Below are 22,406 nucleotides of genomic sequence, written 5' to 3' on the forward strand. Positions count from 1 at the left end.
TGAGATTTATCACCCCTGCGTCTTGCATCAGTTTCCAGATTAATTAAAACTCCTCTGGCAGGAGGCCAACAGGGGGCGAGCGGATGAAAGTTGACTAACTGCGCTCCTTCATCACCCAGGCAACCATAAAATGAACTTGCCCCAACGGTGTGGATTTGACTACTGCGGCAGACGTCTGAACCCGGGAGCTTCTTTTTGCCTGAGGTCCGATAGAAATTGGTGCCGGTGAAGAGGAGAACCAGCTCTACCCTCAGGGCCGCGCAAAGCCAAACGTGATGGGAGAAGGCCCTGAGTGCGGATACACCGGAGGGCTTCCAATCCTGCTGACCTGGCTTGGAGGTGGGCCGCCCAGAGCCCCCAACCCCCTGGGACCGGAGGTGACTGAACGTGAGAGGGAGGCCTGTGTGCACACCCAGACACACAGGACCGTCAGTGGCAACAAAGAGGCCCAGCCCCATTCAGGAGCGTCAGGGCAAAACATCCGGGGGTGGCCTGGGTTGCCCGCACGGCCAGCGCAGTCTGTGTGCGACTGAGCCTCCCTGCACTGTGGAGACTAGAAGCTGAGGTCTCCGGCATCTCTAAGTGATGAAGCCTTGCCTGTGAGGGACGAGCCCGGGCTGCGCCAGGTGAGGGGAAGACTCCAAGGGCCAAGAAGGGGCTGCAGGGGGGAGAGAGGGGCAGACCTGGGACGTGTGCCTGCTTTGCCGGCCCTGGCCTCAGGGCCCATCTGACTTTTGTGTTACAGTGGTGGTGTGGAAAAGGCACCGGTGAGGCAAAATAACTCTGGTCGTCCTGCTGTGGGGGTGGCCCGAGCCTGGGCCCAACATCAAGTCCTCCTTGAAGAGCAGAGTGTGACATGTGTGCTCCCAGGACTGGGGCGTGTGCCCGTTGCACCAGATCTGGACACGGGAGACTGGGGGAGGCATAGTGAGACTTATTGAAACCCCGGATGCCCTGGGACTCTGGTCGAGGGCTGGACCGGAGGTGTGTGGCCCCCGTACTCTGGCGTGTGTCTGCCTTCCCAGGCCCCACAGTACATGGAGTCCGGTCCCGGCTAGCTGAATTTGCATAGCTGAGCAGGACTGAAATTGTGGACAACATCAAAGGGAGAGCGATGGCGTCTGGAAGCGAGGACTCAATGGCGACAAAGGGGAACATTGCCTCGCTAATGGAGGAAATTATGGGTTTGAGGGCCGATATTGGAGGCAAAGTTGACAAGATCAACGTCAGACTTGATGAAATGGAAGAGAGGCTGCAAGATGTGGAACACAACCAATCCTCCCTGGATACTTTGTAGACCCAAATAGATTTAAGGCTGAGCGAACTGGAGAGAAAGCAAGCTGAGATGGTGTTAAAAATTGACCATTTTGAGAATCCCGAGAGGAGAAACAACCTCCAGTGGCGTGCCAGAAGAGGACGATGAGGTGGAAAGAGACCTCAGGAGAGTGATGAGAGATTACTAAGCACCTCTTCGAAGACGACACGATTGATCGAAACAAAAATCGAGAGGGTCCAGAGAGACAGTGGTCCATCTGGAGGCCCGAGATCAGTTTTGGCACTCTTCAACAACTAACCAGTAGGCTCAAGATCTGGGCCGGTGCTGCTGGCCACGGCAAGAATTGCCATCTTTCAGGACCCATCTTCTGACACTCACGAAGAGAAGGATGTGTCTACCCCCGACAGTGTTGGAACTGGAAAGGGGTGCGTTACAGATGGGGATTCCCGGTCTCGATTTCCTTCAAGCTCAAGGGGCAGACACAGAGGCTTGTGACGGAGGAAGACCTACATAAAGTGACGAGGGAAATTACTCATGGAGGGGGAACTGGCCCCGGGTCCTCACGGAGAGATCGGAGATGGAGGGTGGTGCATTAAGGGACCAAAGAGAAGAATTCCGGTCTCAAGGAAATTAAATTCATAAAGCTGAACACACCGCCTCTGCCCCAATACATCTTGAGTGCACTCCCAGAGGTGGCACGAAAGCGGCCTAGGAAAAGTTTGCTTATGGTCTGGACCGATGGCGATCATCTGAGGGGTGGTCACAGTTCGTACTAGGAGGGGAGTAAGTGTACTTTAAGGTTTGGTCAGGGGATTTAAGAAATGTTTTAGGATGTTAGTTTTGCAACAGGTTTTTTTGAAGTTTATGGGCTAGGGTGGGGGCACCCAAGTTCGAGGCACCTAGAGGGAGGCCTGGGTTTCGGGATTGTTTGGTGGTTCAGACTAACCTAATAATGGTAACTGAGAGGGAAAGGGGAGGAGGGATGGGTGGGCCAGGGGAAGAGGAAGGGAGGGGAAGGGGTGCTGAGGGTTTTTAGATTATACACATTGGCTCTTCTTCTGTTCACTTGTGGAATTGTGCTCTTTGTTCTGTGGGGGCCCTTGTTTGTACTGAGATGCAATTTGGGCGTGGGAATTGGTCGTGGCTGAGAGGGATCGGGTCATGAGGGGTGACAGTCTGCGTTTATGCACACTGAATGTTAAGGGGCTCATCTCCCACACCAAGAGGTCCCTGGTTGCCAGGGAATTTAGAAGGACTGGGATTGATGTCCTAGCCCTCCAGGCAACCAGATATCGGAGAGGGGACGAACAGAGGATCCCTTGTGGCCTTATTGGAGGCTAATATTGGCGGTCAGGAATATCCAGAAAGTCAGGGGTTGGGATTCTGCTCCTGAAAGGGCTCCGGATGGAAGTGACAAAGGTATGGTCTGAGGCGAAAGGGAGAGCTGTGTTGATCTTCGGCCTGATCAAGAGAATAAGGTTCAGCTTTGCAACGATATATGCTCCAAAACAGGGTTAGAAAAGATTCATGCAAAGACCTGTAGACAAAGTGGTGAGCGAGGGCTAGGGGCATCTTATCCTTGGAGGTGATTTCAACATTTGGATGGATGGGAGTCTGGACAGACAGGTCAGACATGAAGGGGAACGGGATACTCCTAAACGAGGAGAGGATGAGCTGGGAACGGCTATGGGAATGTACAGGCAGAGGGACATATGGCTGTACTTCCACCCATAGGAGAGAGGATTCACTTTTTATTCTGCTCCACACGGCACTCTCACGAGAATAGACTACCGGTATGTATCCAGGGACTTATGGGACATGGCTGGGGAATCGGGGATTCACCCGGTTTCATGGTTGAACCCCGAAATGGTGACCGTAGACTTTAACTGGGGAGGGCTGTGCCCTAGAAACCCCAAATGGAGGTGTAACGAGACTCTGTGGAAGGATCCGGTCTTCAAAGAAGAATTTGAGAATAACATCAAGAGATACTTTGTCATCAACAACACTGGGGAGGTGGGGGAAGGGGACCGTATGGGACGCAACAAAGACCACATGGAGGGGTTTGTTGATTAGGGAGGGGGCCTGAAAGAAGAGGTAACGTACACTGGTAGAGAAAGGACTTGGGACAAAATTGGAGCCCTGGAAAGGCCCGCACAGTCCTCCAACTAATCGGGAGGACTGTATTCTGGAGGTGAGGGGCCTGAGAGAGGAGCTGAATTTAATTGAGGGGAAGATAATCTGTAATCTACAGAAATTCTATGAGAAAGGTGACAAGGCAGATGCTCTCCTGGTTGCGAGGTTACGGGGATAATGGGCAGAGGTGGGTCACGGAGGTGGAGGGAAGGGACCATTGAGAGTACAGTGGAAGAGATCCAAGAGGCATTTGCCTCCTTCTATGAGGACCTATATGGAAGTGTAGGGGGGGGGCAGTCAATGGGGAGGCAAATTAATATCTCAAAGGGGCCTCTCTACAGTCACTGTCGAATCAAGGGCCATGGGTGCCCAAATTACCTTTGAGGAAATTAAGAACTCCTGCAGCTTGGGAAGGCATCGGGAGACAATTGTTTCTCCCCAGGTTTTTATAAAACCTTTGTGTTGGCCCTGCTCCTCTTCTTGACACTATTCTTTGATATTATGGAAACTGGAAGAGCACCGGATTCATTTGCTCAGGCCCTCATCACGGCGATACCTAAGGAGGGGAAGGACCCTAGAATACTGCTGCTCATATCACCCGATTTCACTCCTTGTCCAGGTGGTGTTTGTAGCTGGGCAACAGGGTGCGGACGCTATGAGAAAGACACTCCACTTGATCAACGAAGCTCAAGGCATGCAGGGTGACCCCCACTCTCCTCTACGTGGATGCTGAGAAGGCCTTCGACAGGGTGGAATGGAATTTCCTAGAGGCGGTCTTTACCAAAATAGGGCTGGGCAAGAGATTTCTCAGTGGCATCATGGCGATGTACTCCTCCCCTAGGGCCTATGTGCAGTTATTGGGTAATACTCGAGGTGATTTAACTTGGGGAGCGGGACAAGGCAGGGTTGTTCGCTTCCCCCTACTGTTTTTGTGCTCTCGCTAGAACCTTTGGCGCAAAGGCTGAGACAGGACCCGCAGTTAGAGGGTGTGTTGTGGGTGGGAAGACTTACAAATTGGGATTGTACGCCATGTGGTAAAACCCACTCTGCTGGCTGTGGTACCTGAGATTGAAGAATACGGCCGTATGGCAGCATTCAGAATAATCACGGGCAAATCTGTCCTTGATATGAGGGTCAGTATTGGGACGCTGAGGTACCTGGGCATTAGTCACTAGAGAGCTAAAGGGTCGCTGAGTCAAATCCCCTCCCCCAAATCCCCCCTTCGATGATTGGACTTGAGAAAGACCTAGTGAAATGGAACAAGCTGACCGTCTAATGGATGGGTAGGTTGAACGCGATTAAAATGGTAATACTCCCCAAGATTCTTTACCTATTTCAGATGTTCCCAATACAGATCCCTGACTCCTACTTTAAAATAACTAAGGGCAATCTCTTGCAAAGTCTCTGATGGGGGAAGAAACCAAGGGCCTCCAACTTTGCTCTGAGTCTCTCGAAGGACTGAGGGGGTGGTGTCTCCCGGACATACAATTGTACTATAAAGCTACTCTGCTTAGGATTCTGATTCCACATCCCAGATGGCGGGAAGACTTTCAATGGGTGGGCCTTGATGACTACCACACGGCTGGCGACTGTTGGGGAATGGTTGTGGGTGCCTAGGTCGAAGCTACTGCTGAGGATAAGGAGTCCTCCCATTCCGGGTACTATTTGGAGCATTCCGCAACAAGGAGCTGGACTGTGGGGTGTTACAACGTGGCCCGCTCCACTGAGTCATCTCTGGGTGCCGTGGGTCAGGGATGCCATTCCAAATCCGGAGAGGTTCCAGGGTTGGTGCGAGGCGGCTCTCGAAATGATTGGTCAATTGTGGAGGAATGGCAGGTTCATCACGATACTTGAGTTGGAAGAGGTACTTATACTGGGCACGCTCTGTCTTCTTGTACTTACAATTGAAGGAGGTGTTGACAAGAGAGGCTTGGAAAGGGAAAATCGAGGTAACATGGACCCTTGGAGACGATCCTAGACGCTAAATCTGGTTCCAAAGGGTTGATTGGGGCCTTATACAGGGCCCTAGTTGAGACGAAAAGGGGACCCTCGTACAGGTTGAGACCGCGATGGGTGGGAGATCTGGAGATGGAACATCCACCACAGACATCAATTTCCTGTCAGTATAAACTACATTCCATTAAATTGTTGCACCAATGGCAGTACAACCCTGTAAGGCTTTCCAGAATGTTCCAAAGCGGGAGTCCCTTGTTTTGGCACGAGTGTGGATCGAGGGCCGACTACTGGCATATGTGGTGGGGATGCAAGGTGGTCATCCTATTAGGGTGGGGTCCTTAGTTGGATTAGGGACCTGGATGGGATCCCGAGGGGGAAGATACCAATGTTGATACTGTTTGGTTTACAAGAGCAAGAGGGGGGAATACATAAGGTTGCCAAAAATGGTACATAGCCTGCTTTTGGCGGGGAGGGCTTCTTTGGCGCACACTGGTGCAAACTGGAAAAGAGAGCTCCCTCCTGGAAAGAAAGAATGGATCAACATGGCTCGGTACTTATACCTGATGGAATGCAGTTACACGTCTTTATAACACATTTTATGTAGAATGCACTTATACCGAAAAGTTTACAACGAAAAAACATAACATTTATTTTTTTGTGGGGGAGTCCCCTCAATACCCTGTTTCCTAACCCTAAAAACCCACCCCAACCGTTTCCCCACTAGATGTATCACTTTACCCCACCCCTGCATACATTTTAGTTATATTTTGTTATAAAGGTTTCGTTATACGTGCATGTCTAGATATAATTTTCGTTATAAAGACTGTAAACCAAGCAACGCATAATGGCGGTGATACATGGTGACCCTGGGTCTGTTGAAATAGAATGGTTTGAATTTTGGGAGAAATGCACCTGATAGGTGGAACGACTGACTGCCCCATCTTTCAGGGGAGGAGTGAAGGCAAGACACCTCGACCTTCTTAACACTGAGGTTACCATACACAGACTGGAAGTGACACCTGTCCAAGAGATGAATGCAGTCTCAAGAAGTGTAACCAAGTTTAGGTGGACATGAGAGACGTTTCTTTAAGGTGACATGGGAGGGGGGGTGTGGGGTTTAGGAACAGGGAGGCTAGGGCGGGTAGAATAAATGACATTTTTTTTATGTGTTCCTGTTCTAACTGGGGGTTCTAATGTTCTATTACGCAGCTTGTCATTTTTCTTAAACTCAAAGCGGAGTAAAAAAAATCTGGCAAACTTCCTGCCCCCTGCATCGAGTAGGGAGATGGATGTGCAGTTGCTGGGAAGCTCTCTATACCTTTCTTTAACTTATTTATCACTGTCTGCGTCCAAGAAGCTGGTACACTATTTTCTGCCAGAATTGCATTAAATCATTTAATTAAATAAGGAGCCCATACCCTGGGTTCTGATGAATACAAATCTATGGGGACCATATCCTGGTACCGGTGCCATACCAGTTTTTTTGGAAATGCAGCGTACACTTAATCCTCCAGTGGGGCGGCATCTCTCACCACACTACTGGTCGCCAACATACTGGAAACATTTCTCGTTTCATGATCTAAATCTCAAAATGATTGACTCTTGTTAACTCTGGGATGCTCGCCTCGCCCCACCACTTATATCAATGGGGGCTACAGAATTTAGCTGGATGTCTGCTATCATGCCCAATAGGGCACCGTGCACGATGAGTTATTTTATGGTGATCCCATTGTGGCCTTTTGATTACCATAAAATTATTCAAGTGGGCCCACATCTCCATATTCACCAATATATAATAAATCAAACTCCATCTATTGTGGGGGTTAAATGTTTTCTTGGCAGGGGAGCCACCTACAAACCTGCCATTGCAGGCCCTCCGTCCTGCAGACCTGATCAAACTTGTTACTTTATCTGCATTTTTATAGTTGCTTTTGGGACATTCAGCTACAAAATCAATTATACCCCAGAGCTTGGGCCTCTTTCTCAGAAAGACTAGCCATGACCTCTAAAGGCTTGAACTGGACATTAAGGTCCCCCATCACTGATTTTCTTTTTTCCACGGTTAGGCCTCCCTCCCTCCAAGCAGTTACCCTTTCCTCTCGAAGGGAAAACAATCTAACCCCACCCAGTTTCACCTGAGGGTTATACATATTGAGCAATAATACTTTAGCACCATCCACACACCTCGTGAAGCTCCAAGAAATCTTTTGAGCCTGTATCATGAACCTAATTAATGAAAAGGCGCTGGCACTTACCCAGGTGATTGAACACCCACTAGTGCTCCCGCACCTGCCTTGTACTGCAGCAATTGCGAAGAGAGCATACCTCTGTACATTGGAGGCTGTCATTGCCCATCTCTCCTGGAGACTTATGATTGTGTAGGTCCGAATAAACTCTAACCACAAGGTTTGGCAGAACAAGTCAAAGTCCACAGCGCTTGTACACTGAAGAAATTAGGGAAGCACTAAAGCTGCAGGTGGCTGAGGGGTGTGGGAGCACTGCCAGATGCCACCCACAGTTAAGAACCTAAATGAGCACAGACAGTTCTCAGTCTCACTGTGCTGAAAAGTGCAATAGTGACAGGTGTTCCAAGTAATTCAAAGAAGGAGGGATTTCTCATGAGTTCAATGAGTTTAATAACAAAGTAGCCTGACACGTGTTTCGAGTCATCACTGACTCTTCATCTGAGGCTAAACATAATGCACAACATGATGATGAACAAAAATAGTACAGCACAACATAAACAGTTTGAATGAAAGTCGTCTATTGTGAAAAAAATCAATAAAAAATTGGAAAGGACATTAGTAAAGGACATTCAACCAAAAGGGCAAACACAAGTGCAGGTAGGCCAAAAAGAACCGCAGTTACAGCATATATAAAAAGCTAAAATCAAATGGCAATAAACGAAAATAATAAAAAAATAGATAAATAAGATTGGCACAGTACCATATTAGGAGGGGATTGAATTGAATAGAGAGTCCATAGGTTACGGGATGCATGTAAGAAACATGGGTAAAGAAACAAACAAGTTGCAAGGAGTTGGTTATAATGCATCCACGGAACAGCTATAGCAGCGCAGTCAGAGGCAAAAGCCGCCAAAAAAACCAAAATTGGAATCATAAATAAAAGGTACCTCAAAGTTTCAAGAGCTAGCCTAACCAATTAAATATATCGTGGCCAGTGCCAGATGCACTCGCTAAAAAGGATGAGGGAAGAAAAGATTTTTATTTTATATGAAGTGTTTAAATACGCTGTTCAAGCACAAATGTGAAATTAAGGAAGAACAAGAGTGCGAGATTAAATGACAAATCATACCTCACTGCTTTGCAATTGCGGAACTCTGTAAGGGAAAAGAAACTCCCTCAGCATCACTTAAAGATGGACAAATTAACGTCACAACTGTGATTGCTAAAATGCAGCTACCCGGAGTGCCAGAGGAAACACAAAACGCAAAGGCATGGTATGCGTGCACAAATAAGAATGGGCAAAAGCTAAAAATTGACTTTCTCTAAACTTAATTGAGACGTGCTGATGCACTAATTAGAAGTATCATAGCGGCGAGGGGGGCGTGAAAAGCTGTTTTACCTGTGCAATGCTGCTGAACTGAATGAAATGAAAGTAAGCCCAGACCATAGATAGAAACAGGACTATTTAAATACACAAGGTATTTTAGAACATGGCCGATTGGTCAGGAAAGAAAACCGCCATATTGGAATGATGGAAATGAAATGAATACCTCAGGAGTGAATTTGCCCCAAAAAGTAAGGATTTTACCAAATGCCGCAAATAGGCAGAGATTAACCTGTTCTGAATTTAAAAATTAGCAGGGCTGGAATTCCACAAAAATGTATATAAAGTGCATTGCACAGCAAAAAATGTACTAATCGCCAAAAATGGAGCCCCAGAGGGCGCCAAGATAAATATATACTAGTAAGGCATGAGAACGAAATTAAATTTGCGCCTTGTGCACCAATTGCTGTTGAGCTGAATAACCAAAAGGAAAAATGGGTTCATATAGATGAAGGGGATTAAAGCGCAGAGAATTGCGACTACTAGAGCATGCTAGTAGGAACCAAATTGGGGAAAGATGTTAAATAAATTGTGCATCTGCGAATGCGCTGCTATAGAAAAATGTGAGGTAACAGGACTGCAAACAGTCATTGTAGAGGGATCACTAGACCCCACACGATTATAAATGACCACTTGGGTGTAAATAAAGTACTCATGTCCACAAAAAAAAGTGGAGGGAAAACATGATACCTGTGTAAAATAAAGAAGAGAACAGTAGGTTTTCACAAAAAGGTTGCAAATTCATGGTCTGAATTTAGACCTCTAAACACAGTACGATATTTCCAGATGAGTCTTGCTTCTAATTGGTGTAATTTGAGCGTGAGATTGCCCCCTCTAGGCGGCAATGACACTTTGCAAAGGCCCACAAATCGAATGTCATCCTTACTGTCTAATTGATGCAGTTTTTGCCAGTGATTGGCCAGTGGGTATTTGCATTTCTGGCAATGCACTTTATATACATTTTTGTGGAATTCCAGCCCTGCAAATTTTTAAATTCAGAACAGGTTAATCTCTGCCTTTTTGCAGCGTTTGGTAAGCTCCTTACTTTTTGGGGCAAATTCACTTTTGAGGTATTCATTTCATTTCCATCATTCCAATATGGCGGTTTTCTTTCCTGCCCTAACCGGCCATGTTCTAAAATACCTTGTGTATTTAATCAGTCCTGTTTCTATCTCTATGGTCTGGGCTTACTTTTATTTCATTCAGTTCAGCAGCATTGCAGACGGTCTTTCACGGCCCCTGGCCGCTATGATACTTCTAATTAGTGCATCAGCACGTCTCAATTAAGTTTAGAGAAAGTACATTTTTAGCTTTTGCCCATTCTTATTTGCACACGCACGCCATGCCTTTGCTTTTTGGGTTTCCTCTGGCACTCCGGGTAGCTGCATTTTAGCAATCACAGTTTTTACGTTCATTTGTCCATGTTTAAGTGATGCTGAGGGAATTTCATTTCCCTTACTGAGTTCCGCAATTGCGGTGCAGTGAGGTATGATTTGTCATTTAATCTCACACTCTTGTTCCTTAATTTCACATTTGTGCTTGAACAGCGAATTTAAACACTTCATATAAAATAAAAAAAACTTCTTCTCTCCCTTTTTGGAGAGTGCATCTGGCACTGGCCACGATATATTTAATTGGTTAGGCTAGCTCTTGAAACTTTCAGGTACCTTTTTTATTTAGGATTCCAATTTCGTTTTTTTTGGTGGGTTTTGCCTCTTTGACTGCGCTGCTATAGCTGTTCCGTGGATGCATTATAACTAACTCCTTGCAACTTGTTTGTTTCTTTACCCGTGTTCCTTACATGCATCCCGTAACCTATGGATTCACCATTCAATTCAATCCCCTCCTAATATGGTACTGTGCCAATCTTATTTATCTATTTTTTATTATTTTCGTTTGTTGCTATTTGATTTTATCTTAATATATATGCTGTAACTGCTCTTCTTTTTGGCCTACCTGCACGTGTTTGTCCTTTTGGTTGAATGTCCTTACTAATGTCCTTATCAATTTTTTATTGATTTTCTTCACAATGGGCGACTTTCATTCAAACTGTTTATGTTGTGCTGTACTATTTTTGTTCATCATGTTGTGCATTATGTTTAGCCTCAGATAACGAGTCGGTGATGACCTTCGTTATTAAACTCATTGGACTCATGAGAAATCCCTCCTTCTTTGAATTACTTGGAACACCTGTCACTATTGCACTGTTCAGCGCAGTGAGACTGAGAACTGTCTGTGTTCATTTAAACTCTAACCACCCCTTATCCTCAAGGTGCTTTGGTATCCCAGCTATGTTCCAAGATGCAATAGTATCTTCAACCCTGTACGTTCCCTATTCACCAAGTTACAATCTCCTCCTGAGTTGCCAACTAACTTGCTCCCAACCTCACCATGGGCTGCTGCAGTGTTTGGTGCACAACCCGTCAATCGGGACACCTGAACAATGATTTGTCCCCCTACCCAAGTTACTACTGCCTAGACCAAGGTGCTAGCAATGCTAGCCCCTTGCCCCCCACCCCACTGCTGTAACCTCAGGGGCTATCGCAAAATGCTCGGCAGTAACTGATGATGTAGTAGACACAAAAGATCGTCCTTGACGTGCCCCCTCGTGACCTGCTGGCACTTATCTGCGGGCTAACCGACACCAGCCTACTCTCCTCGTGAGGTGGACACACTTTAGTTCTTGCATCGTTGGAACTATTATTTGGATTCAACCAGATGGGCACCACTGTCTGTTTCTCACTGTTGGGGACCGCCATTTTAACCACTACTGTGACTAGAGGTGGAGTCATGCTTATTGCCACCTCCAGACCTGCTTGGGTAAAGCTAGATCCTCTGTGGTTAACAGACCAGCTACGAGTATATTCGATTTTTAAGTGTACTTTAATGTCATCTCTAAACATAGAATCCACTTTGTTCTTAACCAAAGGCAGACTTTGTTAATCAAACTCATCCATTTCTCTTAGTTGAGTGGTCAGCCTAGGCACGTTAGTCAAATAAAAGTTGCCACCATGCATGCTGCGTTAAGTGAGCATCCGGTCACCAGTCCTACCATACTCCTCTGTTCCTGATAATCCTAGCAGGAGGATTATTATACTCAAATGTGCTTATTGCACTGGTTATCCGATCTGTAAGATTACAGCTATTTTGAGGAATGTGCATAGCCCCACCTGTAGCTTCTGTCACCCCCTATGTTGGTTTTCCTGGTTGGACCATTTTTCTTCTTACCCTGCTTGAGTTCCTCAATTGAGGGTACTAACCCCTTTTAGATAACCTCTAATCGGCTTTCACCATATCTAACTCGCATGTGAGATGTCTACATCCTTCACACTGGCCCACCACCACCTGCGTTGGCGTAAGACATGTGCACTGCTCAAAAATGCCCACAGAATCCCCTTTACATCTTCCTGCACCCACTGTCATATTTGCTAATGGGCTAAACCTATTGTGTGTAGGAATGGTACTGCCCCTTCTGTGCGCTGTAAAATGGTTCGGCTTCCATTTACCTAGCCTTCATCAAGGGTGCAGTAATGTTACATTCTACTGGGATATAGTGTGCCTCTTCACTTCTCTTTGGATCAGGGGCTTTGGAATCTCCTAACCAGGTAAAATACTCCACATCTCCGCCAGCACTGGGAGGGGCTCCTTGGTCACCTTAAGTGTACTTTGGGCTTGTTTCCTGATATCTGCATAGGCAATTCGCTGTTTACACGCTGGCTTAACCATAACATTATTAGAAGTGGGGGATGGATGACAAACTAATTGCGTCAAGATCTATACGGTCTGCTACAACAGAATTAGCTGCTAAATGTTTGTTCCCTTTATGCCCGTTACGTTTTTTACTGACCGGTTTCATTTAGTACAGGTTCGATGTCTTGCAGTAGAGATAATACTTAATTTATCATGGAATTAGCTTGGTCGATCGGATCCGTTATCACGGCTGCTCTTTTCCTTGCTTGATCATTGGGTGGAGACTTGGCAGCTTTTCCTTTAGCCATGACAACTGACCCATCAAGGGACATGCTACCCCCCAAAACACCTGATAAATCAAAAATCATGAACCCTTTTGGCCCTCCCTACCCCCTTATATACACACACACACAGCCACGCTCTCAAAATACTTGTCCCAAAATAACAGCTGTGGCAATGCTTCTTTGGCTCTCCACGTGTTTCGTGCACATGCCCAAGTTCCGACAACACGATCACGGAGTCGCAATCAAAAGTTGGTACAAGCTCCACAGGAACAAACCATACTTGAGGCGAGGAACGCTCGACTGATAGAGGGGCTGCCTGAGGCAGTTTCCCGTCTCTCGCCTGTGTGCGGTCACACAGCTAAATAGCAGCTCCAGACCAATGTTTTGTATTTTTAAATACGGCTCAGTAAGCCACAGATTTAAACACAAACACCCCACGGAAAAGCAATTATTCTCAATGTCACTGTATCTGATTGTAACTTGTGCAGAGTCTTTGTTCCCTTTTGATAACTTAATGAAAATCTGCAAAGAATTGAGGTTTGTTCTACCAGTGACTTGAGTGGAGCAACGGAATGTGGGAGGGCCAGAATTAAATCTTTACTGCCTGTGATGAAATTGTTGTCAACCATTAATCTTTTGTTAAGATCTAGCATCTTGCTGTGTCCATGGTTTCCCGTTCACTCTCTTGAAACCATACTTTCGTCTCAGTCTGTGGACACAAAGGAATATTTTAGTTGGAACAGACACACAAAGTACTTAAGTGCCCGGAGGGACGATCACATTTTAGGATTAACAGGACATCCTAATTAACTAGTTTCAGAGTGTTCCCGACTAACTCCCAGTTGAGCCCACTGAAGTAACAACTTCACAAAAGCCAGAATAAAGGCAAGTTTGGTTCTGCCCTGGATCAGTAAGAAAGGCACGGCTCGAAGGCTCCTTCGCAGGAAGGACTGAAGGCCATGTTAGCTCATCCATTCCCTTTGTCACGCAAGCAATTCTATGAAACCCATTCCTACAGTTACATTACTCTTAACTAAAACATGTTTGATGTTCATTCTGTTTTGGTTTACCCTGTGTTTTCTGTGACTAACTTTGAGCTTTTTCCTTGTTTTGGGTAGTGCGAACCCCATACTTTATTTATTTTTTTCATCTGATTATTATTGAGACAATTAATTTACTCCCAACTTCTATCCGTGGTTGTTGTTTGGTGCACAGCTAAAATGCAAATTGTTTTCTAGTGAGATGCTTCTTAGCACTAGAAAGCAGAATGGGGATAAATTAATTTGTTCATTTAAATCATAACCAGTTGGTCATTGAATTGATGGATTTCTGCACATTTATTTTATTTTCTAGGTTCAGAGTACTGACTGGAATTCCCCACAGTTACAGACACCCGTTCCATTGGTAGGCACTACAGAAATGATCACAGACACAAATGAAGGTACATTTCTAGCCAAATTGGTTTGACTTCCCAGCAATGAGTGCCTTCCTACTGATCTAATTGTTTTTTTTTTAATGCTAATGTCACTATGATGTGAAAGAGTCTAATAAGAGCACAGAATGACACACGCTTGCCGTTCGTCCTCATTGTTCAGTGCAGATGGTCATTATGCTGAGGGCATCCTTGATAAACCACTGAGCCTGTATGGCAATATTTATTTTGATTGGCAGGCGTTATGTAGTGGCTCTACTGCTAAGTGCTTTAAAGTTCTTGTTCAAACTCATAGCGGTTGTAGCTTTAGACTTAAAAGTATAGGGGGAAACGATTCCTCCTAACATTTACCCCTCTCGCTTGCCCCCCCCCCCTCTCACCCACTCCACTCAGCAGCGTGGCCTGAACACCAGAGATCTTGAGAGCACCTCCTCTTAAGGTAAGCCCATTTGGGCAATAGCGTGCATTGATAAGGAGGTACATCACTGTGACTCTCATAAAGCAACAGCAGCCTTCTAAAAATCGCCACGCTGCAAACGTAATACTTTTGCCTGCATTTCATCCTTGAGACATGCGTGGACAGTGCCGTCTCGCTGTTAACTACTTTTCATCATGGCCGCCCTCTTCCTCGGCACCAGACTGCCTCCGAGAACAGCTCCTGGTTGGTCTGTTGCACGTGGTATTTGGCCTACCGGTAGCCAGCAGGCGAGAGAGCCTGCACCAAGACCCACACAAAGGCCCCTGTCCAGAGCTGGAGGGAGCTCCCCCTCCATGCCACTGCTTCTAACTCCATGCCACTGCTTCTAACTTTCTCTGATCCATGCTGCACTATGATCAATCTTGTTGTACCCTTGCATTTTGAGACCTTGAAAAACGTGATTACTTTTACCGGGAAGCACCCCGGATCATCTTTTCCTGCACCACAACCGCCTGTCATGATGCTTACCCCCGGGGACCCAGACCACGTCCAGCAACCCCGGAAACAGGCATCAAGGTATCCTAAGCAAGCCCAACAACACCTGCTAGGGTCTATTTGGGTCCAGTCCTGGCGCCTATGGCGCCAGGCTCATATGGAGAGTCAGTCCTGGCGCCATAGGCTGCCTGGCTCATAGATTAAAACTTATCTGATGCAGACCATGCTGCAAACTTACCTGATGCAGGCCATGCTGCAAGAGCTCCAAGCCAAAAGATGTTTGGAAGGGACTACTTTACTTGGGGACTATTTATTACTCAGGCAGGGCTGGAGAGGAATACTTACCTGGGACTACTTTGGAGGCTATTTAAACCACGCCCGAAGAGCAGCACACGCTTCGCGTTATTCTGCATCCAGCAGCGTAACGCTCACCGTGCCTGCAAGTCTGCATCCAGCCTTCTGCCACGCCCGCCTCGAGTTTGGAGCTCCTAGAAAAAGGGAGAAAGAAGGAGAAAAGGTTAGAACAAGAGCAATACCTCTAATCCTTACCTGAACTCCCGATCCATCGCGCCTTCGAGCTGGAAGAAAGAAGTTATTTTATGCACGTCGCCTCGCCTGCTGCAGCGCCGCACTGAACTCACCAGCCTTTGCAGCATCTTCACATTCCACCGCATCCTCCTGTATGTTCCCGCCGCACTCCGGCACCTAAGGAGAAGACAAGAACAGCAAGGTGAGCCAAGGGAATACACAGAGGAATATTAGTTACCCTCCCATAGACTTACCTGATTTTACCACCGGGGGTACTATTCCTCTTCACGGGTCGGCGCAGCTTCCACTGCATCTTCGCCGAAACCTGGCCCCTAAGGGGAAACAAAAGGACAGCAAGGTGAAACAAAGGAACTAACAAGGGCAACCCTCCTCACCACAATAGACTTGCCTGATTTTACCGCCGGAGGTATTATTCCCCAAGACCTCATACTTTCTCTCAGCACCTGAATAAGGTAGAAAGCAACAGGTTACATATTGACATTATTTTATCGAACTGTGTTGGAAAATACAAATCCTTACCAGAATACTACTGGTTGCCACGAGGAACTCTTCATTAGGGTCAAGCTGAAACCTGCAAGGAATCGGACAAGAGTGAAAGTCAGGCATTTGAACTCTTACGAACTTTATACTTACGGCGTCTTGCTGGGAATCTCAGAGTCAGTATTCTGGAACTCACCAATTCCTTCGAGCCAGTGAAGCAACTGGTTATCAACGCGCCCCTGCGCTCAATGCAGGATGGAGAGCTCATCTTTTCAAACCATCAGGTGACACTATAAGAGGGGACATCAAAGGTGATCTGTGGGGAGAACAGCGGGGGTGGGGGGGATTTACGCTCAACTCCACGGGTGGTTAATTCCCTTTCTCCATTTGCAGAAGAATATTCCTACGGGCCAAGCAAATGAAGCTAGGTGGGCCAGTCCAGTCCGTCATCTCGGCCCTACGCGTCACATTGGTGGAGACCGCAGCTGTCCAGTTCCGATCAATGCCTCTGTGGGAGCCAGGTGAGCGTAACACCGCCACCTGGTTGCTTGCTGAATCCTGCCTCCCGTGCTCTTCCGTGCTCTACAGCATGACCGCAAAGTGCATCTTCCTCTCACTTTCGTATTTCAGATATTGCCTTCTTTCTGCTGCCTGCTGGTGCCAAACCCATTATTTCGAAGGGATTGTGTCCTCCGACGTATTCCTTATCTATGATATTTGTTTCTCCAGCTTGCTGGCCTCGGAATTTTTTTTCCCAGGAGAGGGCGCTGTGCGTCGACGTCCGTCGAGTAGGTGTCCCTCGACAGCCACCATATCGACGCTGACGTCGTCATGCCTATAAATGGCCACGCGCGGCGTCCGTCGTTCCGTTTTTCCGCGCTTCGTGTGCCTCGGAATACCGTTGCTCAGTTCGTCAGTCGAAATATATTCATCTTTCCTCGAGAAAACCAACTCGTACTCGATGGCTTCCTCCTCCGACCCGACGACGACTCGGTCTGGTTTCAAAAAATGCCGAGATTGTGGGAAGAAAATGTCGTCGACGGATCCTCACAGGATCTGTTTGTGGTGTCTGGGAATTGAGTGTGAGGAATGCCTATCCATGACGGCGAAAGCCTGGAAGGAGCGTAAGGGGAAGCTCGAGAGAGGTAAGTCAGTTTTAACTTCCTCGAAAGTTTCTGCGGTAAAGTCGAGACATTAGTCTCCTCACCATCGAAAGCATTCTCGGTCTAGGTCTCGAAGTGGCTCCCACCACTCATCGAGGTCTAGACACTCGAAAAAGAGACGTAGAAGATCTCCTTCGTCGCCGTCTTCTAGTTCCCCTGAAAGAGTACATTGCCCCACAAAACACAGCTCTCAGGCTGAGTGGGAGGAATTCAGAAAAAAGATGCTAAGCGTCCTCGACCCCCTCGAAGTCAGCTGAGGGTGATACCCCGGGTGAAAAGCCCAAAAAATCTACACGCCGAGAGTCGAAGCACCCGGCAAAAGAGTCGACCCGAAAGCGCCATGAGCCATCAGGAAATAAAGCATCTTCGAGGCCATCGTCGAAAGCCCCTTCGAAGCATAGATCGGCGCCATTGATGCCGTTATCGAAGGGTTCTTCGCATCCGTCAATTGAGTCGACACCGGCCTCGACGCCGATAAAAGAAAAAACCACGGCTACTCCACAGCCAACGGTTAGGCCAAGAGCTTCCGACACGACGCCGAGAGCGTCGTCGACATCCTCGAGCAGGGTTCCAATCCTTTCGAGTTCTACGGGGACTCTTCCAGTTTTCTCGACGCCTTTGACGGCACCTTCGAGGATTTTTACATCGGTGTCGACGACATCAACCTTTTCATGGTCCGTGTTGATGGCTCCTTCTGCTTTAGAAATGAGTTTTGTCCCTTTTCACTCAGAACACCCCCCTTTAACATCAATTTATGAGGAAAGGGAAGACTCAGATCAAGAAAGGCCTTTTGACCTGCAGAGGACCACATCACCTGAACCAGAGACTTTTGACCCTGAGGAAAGAAGGTTGAAAGACCTTCAGGATGTATTAAAGGAAGTAAGTGGTTTAGACACTTCCCCTGAAGTGGAATTTGTCAAATTAGACCCAGGGGAACATGCTGAAACCCCTTATAGAACCCTAATGTCAAGAATCATAGAATTCATGGGTTGGTCTGCACCTTCACCTGTTTTTCAGCAGGATGACCTCACTGACATTTTGGATAAAGGTCCACAGGAGGATCCTGTGGTTCCATTTCACTCTGCCTTACAGAGAAAGATTTTAACTAACTGGGAAACTCCTGAAGTTATCCCTGCGGTTAACAAGAAGTTGTCAGCGAAATATAGGGTATCTGCTTCTGACCCTGAATACCTATCTAAACACCCTACTCCAGAGAGTCTGGTGGTCCAGGCTGCAACTTCATCAGGCAGTACATCTGCATACCCCACTGCTCCACAGGATAGGGATGATAAAAAATGATGCCATGGCTAAGAAAGTCTTCTCGGCCTGTAGCATGGCTTTAAAATCTATTAATGCGACTTGTACGCTCGCTAGGTTCAGCCACACTCTTTGGGAGTGTGCTTCATCAGCGGCTGACTGCCTCCAGGAAGGAGAAGAAAGGGACGCATTTTTAAATATCATCAGAGATGGTAAAGATGCAATGTGAGTCCCTTCAAACTGGCATTGATTCTGCTGACAGTATCAGCAGGGCCATGGCGGCAAGTACCACAATCCGCAGGCATGCGTGGTTGAGAAAGTCCGGCTTTGCTTCTGACGTACAGGCCAGACTTTTAAATATGCCCTTTGACGGCTCTTCCCTGTTTGGTGAAAAGGCGGATGACAGTTTGGAAAAACTGCAAACATCTAAAGCAGCAGTCAAGTCACTAGGAGCTGCAATCCGCCAAACTAATTTTCGTCCCTCAGGATCCTCTTGGAGAGGAAGGTCCTTCCGCTATTATTCTTCATATGGAAGAGGCAGAGGACGGCCAGCTCAAAGAGGCCAAGGAAAATTTACCCGTGGTGGACGGGGTAGAGGAAAGAAAGCCGCAGGAGCCACTTTACCTTCGGCAACTGCATCAGCCGCTCCCAAACCACTGAGGTCTCCCATCACAAGCCACCTGTAGGGGGCAGGTTAACTCACCATCTCACATCATACCAAAGAAAGGAGGACTGAGACCCATCCTGGACTTGCGAGAATTGAACAAGTGCCTCAGGAAGGACAAGTTCAAGATGGTAACGCTCTCTCAGATCCTTCAGGCCCTCCAGCTTCAGGACTGGTTGGTATCTCTGGACCTTCAGGATGCTTATTTCCATGTGCCATTCCATCCCAAGCACAGGAAGTACCTGAGGTTCCCAATTGGCAACTCTCATTATCAATTTCGAGTTCTGCCATTTGGGCTGACCTCCGCCCGAGGGTCTTCACCAAGCTAATGTCGGTTGTGGCTGCAAGTCTAAGGAGGGAAGGGATTCACGTCTACCCCTACCTGGACGATTGGTTGATCAGAGCAGTTTCTTCGGAACAAGCTCGGATCCAACTAGATTGTCTGCCACTTCCTTCACAAGCTGGGCTTCTCCCTCAATTTAAAGAAGTCACAGATGATACCATCACAGAGACTCCAGTTCATTGGAGCAGCCCTGGACACGTCCCTGGGGAAAGCCTCGCCACCAGAGGTGAGGGCTCAAGATATTCTGCAGATGGTCACCAGGTTTCAAAATGCCCAACGTCTCCCAGCCTACGACTTTTTGAGGTTGCTAGGCCTCATTGCATCCTGCATATCCCTTGTGCCAGAGGCTTGCCTGAGAATGAGATCCCTTCAGTGGGCACTGAGGACTCAGTGGTCACAATTCTCAGGGAGGATGACCGATCTCCTTCAGATTCCGGTCAGACTGGCTTGAGACCTTCAGTGGTGGGCCTGTCGGGAGAACATTCTGAAAGGGGAACTGTTTTGACAACCATGGCCGGAGATAACAGTAGTCACGGATGCCTCACTCACGGGGTGGGGAGCCCATGCCAACGACTTGACCATCAGCGGTCGTTGGTCTCCATCGGAGTCCAAACTACATATCAACCTGTTGGAGCTGAGAGCCATCAGACTGGCACTGAAGGCTTTTCTGCCGTCTGTACGTGGGAGAAACGTCCTGATAATGACGGACAATACAGTGGCCATGCACTACCTCAACAAAAGAGGAGGAGTAGGGTCACTGCCACTGCAGAGAGGCGATGCAGCTCTGGTTTTGGGCAATTCAGGAAGGAATCTCTCTATCGGCAATTCACCTAGCCGGAGAGAAGAACTTGACGGCGGACGCTCTGAGCAGGCAGAACAGTCTCCCACGAGTGGGAGATAGCTCAGGAAGTCCTTCAAGAGATCTTTGCCCTTTGGGGAACTCCTCAAGTGGATCTGTTCGCCACCAGTATCGACAGGAAGTGCGACAGATTTTGCTCAAGGGAATTTCCCCCGAGAGGAGCTCTAGGAGACGCGTTCCTAGTGGACTGGGACTTCCCACTTCTGTACGCGTTTCCTCCGGTCCCTTTCATTCCTAAATTATCAGGAGGTTGAGAAGGTTTCGGAAGACCATGATCGTAATTGCCCCAGATTGTGCCAGTAGAACGTGGTACCCGGACCTTCTGGACATGTCCATCCACCCTCCAATTCGTCTACCGTACAGAGAGGATCTTCTCTCGTAGAAGGGAGGTCAGGTTCTCCATCCAGCCATCAAGACCCTCAACCTTCACGCTTGGTATCTGAAAGGTTGAGGTACAAGGATTGGGACCTTCCACATGACGTCATGGAGGTGTTGCTTTTGGCCAGAAGGCCAATAACTAAAACTCTATACCGCTGCCGTTGGAATAAATTTTGCAGCTGGTGCAGAGAAAAGAATATCGAACCCTTTTCATGTGGTACACCTGCAATGTTATCCTTCTTACTTTATTTGGCAAATTCAGGCCTTCAAGTTGGCACTATTAAGGGCTATCTCGCAGCGCTATCGATCTTTAAGCGCACTGCAGAGGAGCATTCATATTTCAAAATTCCATTGGTAATACAATACCTGAAAGGTCTAATGTTTACCCCCCAAGACCATTCCAAGTTCCCTTATGGGACTTAAATCTAGTTTTAAACTTCCTAAAGGGTGCTCCATTTGAACCACTGCACTCTTGTTCATTGAAGTTTTTCACCCTCAAAACTGTTTTATTGGTAGCATTAACATCTGCTAGAAGGGTTAGCGAGATACAAGCCCTATCTTGTAAACCTCCTCATACAATTTTTCACAAGGACAAAGTCGTTCTACAGGTGAAGCCTAACTTCCTCCCAAAGGTAGTTTCTGAATTTCACATTACTCAGAAGATTACTTTACCTTCATTCTATCCTCCTCCCCATCCGGGGAAAGAGGACGAGAGACTACACAGGCGGGACCCTAAGCGAGCCTTGATTTTTTAGATCAGTAGACTTGCTAAAATTAGACAAGCAGACCAACTCTTTGTAGGTTACGCAGGACATAAGTTGGGATTACCAATAACCAAACAAACCATCTCCAGGTGGATTATTTTAGCCATTCTGGAATGCTACAAACTGGCAGGGAAAGGGCCCCCTCAAAATCTAAGGGCTCATTCGACCAGGGGTATCGCAGCCTCCTCAGCTCTTCAAAGAGGGGTACTAATTCGAGACTTATGTGCGGCTGCTACATGGTCGTCCGCACATACCTTTACCAAATTTTATAGCCTGGGTTCCTCCTCTAGTCAAGAGTCTAGATTTGGCAAAGCTGTGTTACACTCTGTTCATTCTTAAAGAGTAATATGACATCTCTTACTCCCGCCTCCAATCACATACCACTGCTATGGGAGTCTATCATAGATAAGGAATACGTTGGAGGACACAATCCCTTCGAAGAACAAGTTACTCCTTACCTGGTAACGTTTTTTCGATGGGATGTTCCTCCGACGTATTCCTTATCGCAGCTTCCGCTCATTCAAGGGTAGTAACCATTCATGCAATAACTACCTTACTCTACAAAACGGAACTGAGCAATGGACGCTGTGCGTGGCCATTTATGGGCATGATGACGTCGGCGTCGATACGGTGGCTGTCGAGGAACACCTACTCGACGGACGTCGACGCACAGCGCCCTCTACTGGGGAAAAAAA

The 22,406-nt window shown here is 47.3% G+C and overlaps 1 protein-coding gene across 2 annotated transcripts in view; it reads left to right on the top strand.

Moving 5' to 3' along the window:
* The window catches only part of ARFGAP3 (ARF GTPase activating protein 3), an 840,898-nt gene that overhangs the window by 334,811 nt on the left and 483,681 nt on the right, over positions 1-22,406 (top strand). For both annotated transcript variants that reach the window (XM_069628227.1, XM_069628226.1), the window contains exon 6: positions 14,263-14,350. In XM_069628227.1, the coding sequence (XP_069484328.1) occupies positions 14,263-14,350 (88 nt within the window). The remainder of the gene's footprint in view (positions 1-14,262; positions 14,351-22,406) is intronic.

The sequence above is a fragment of the Ambystoma mexicanum genome, chromosome 12 (assembly GCF_040938575.1).
Source record: "Ambystoma mexicanum isolate Mex_15411 chromosome 12, UKY_AmexF1_1, whole genome shotgun sequence".
Taxonomy (NCBI): domain Eukaryota; kingdom Metazoa; phylum Chordata; class Amphibia; order Caudata; family Ambystomatidae; genus Ambystoma; species Ambystoma mexicanum.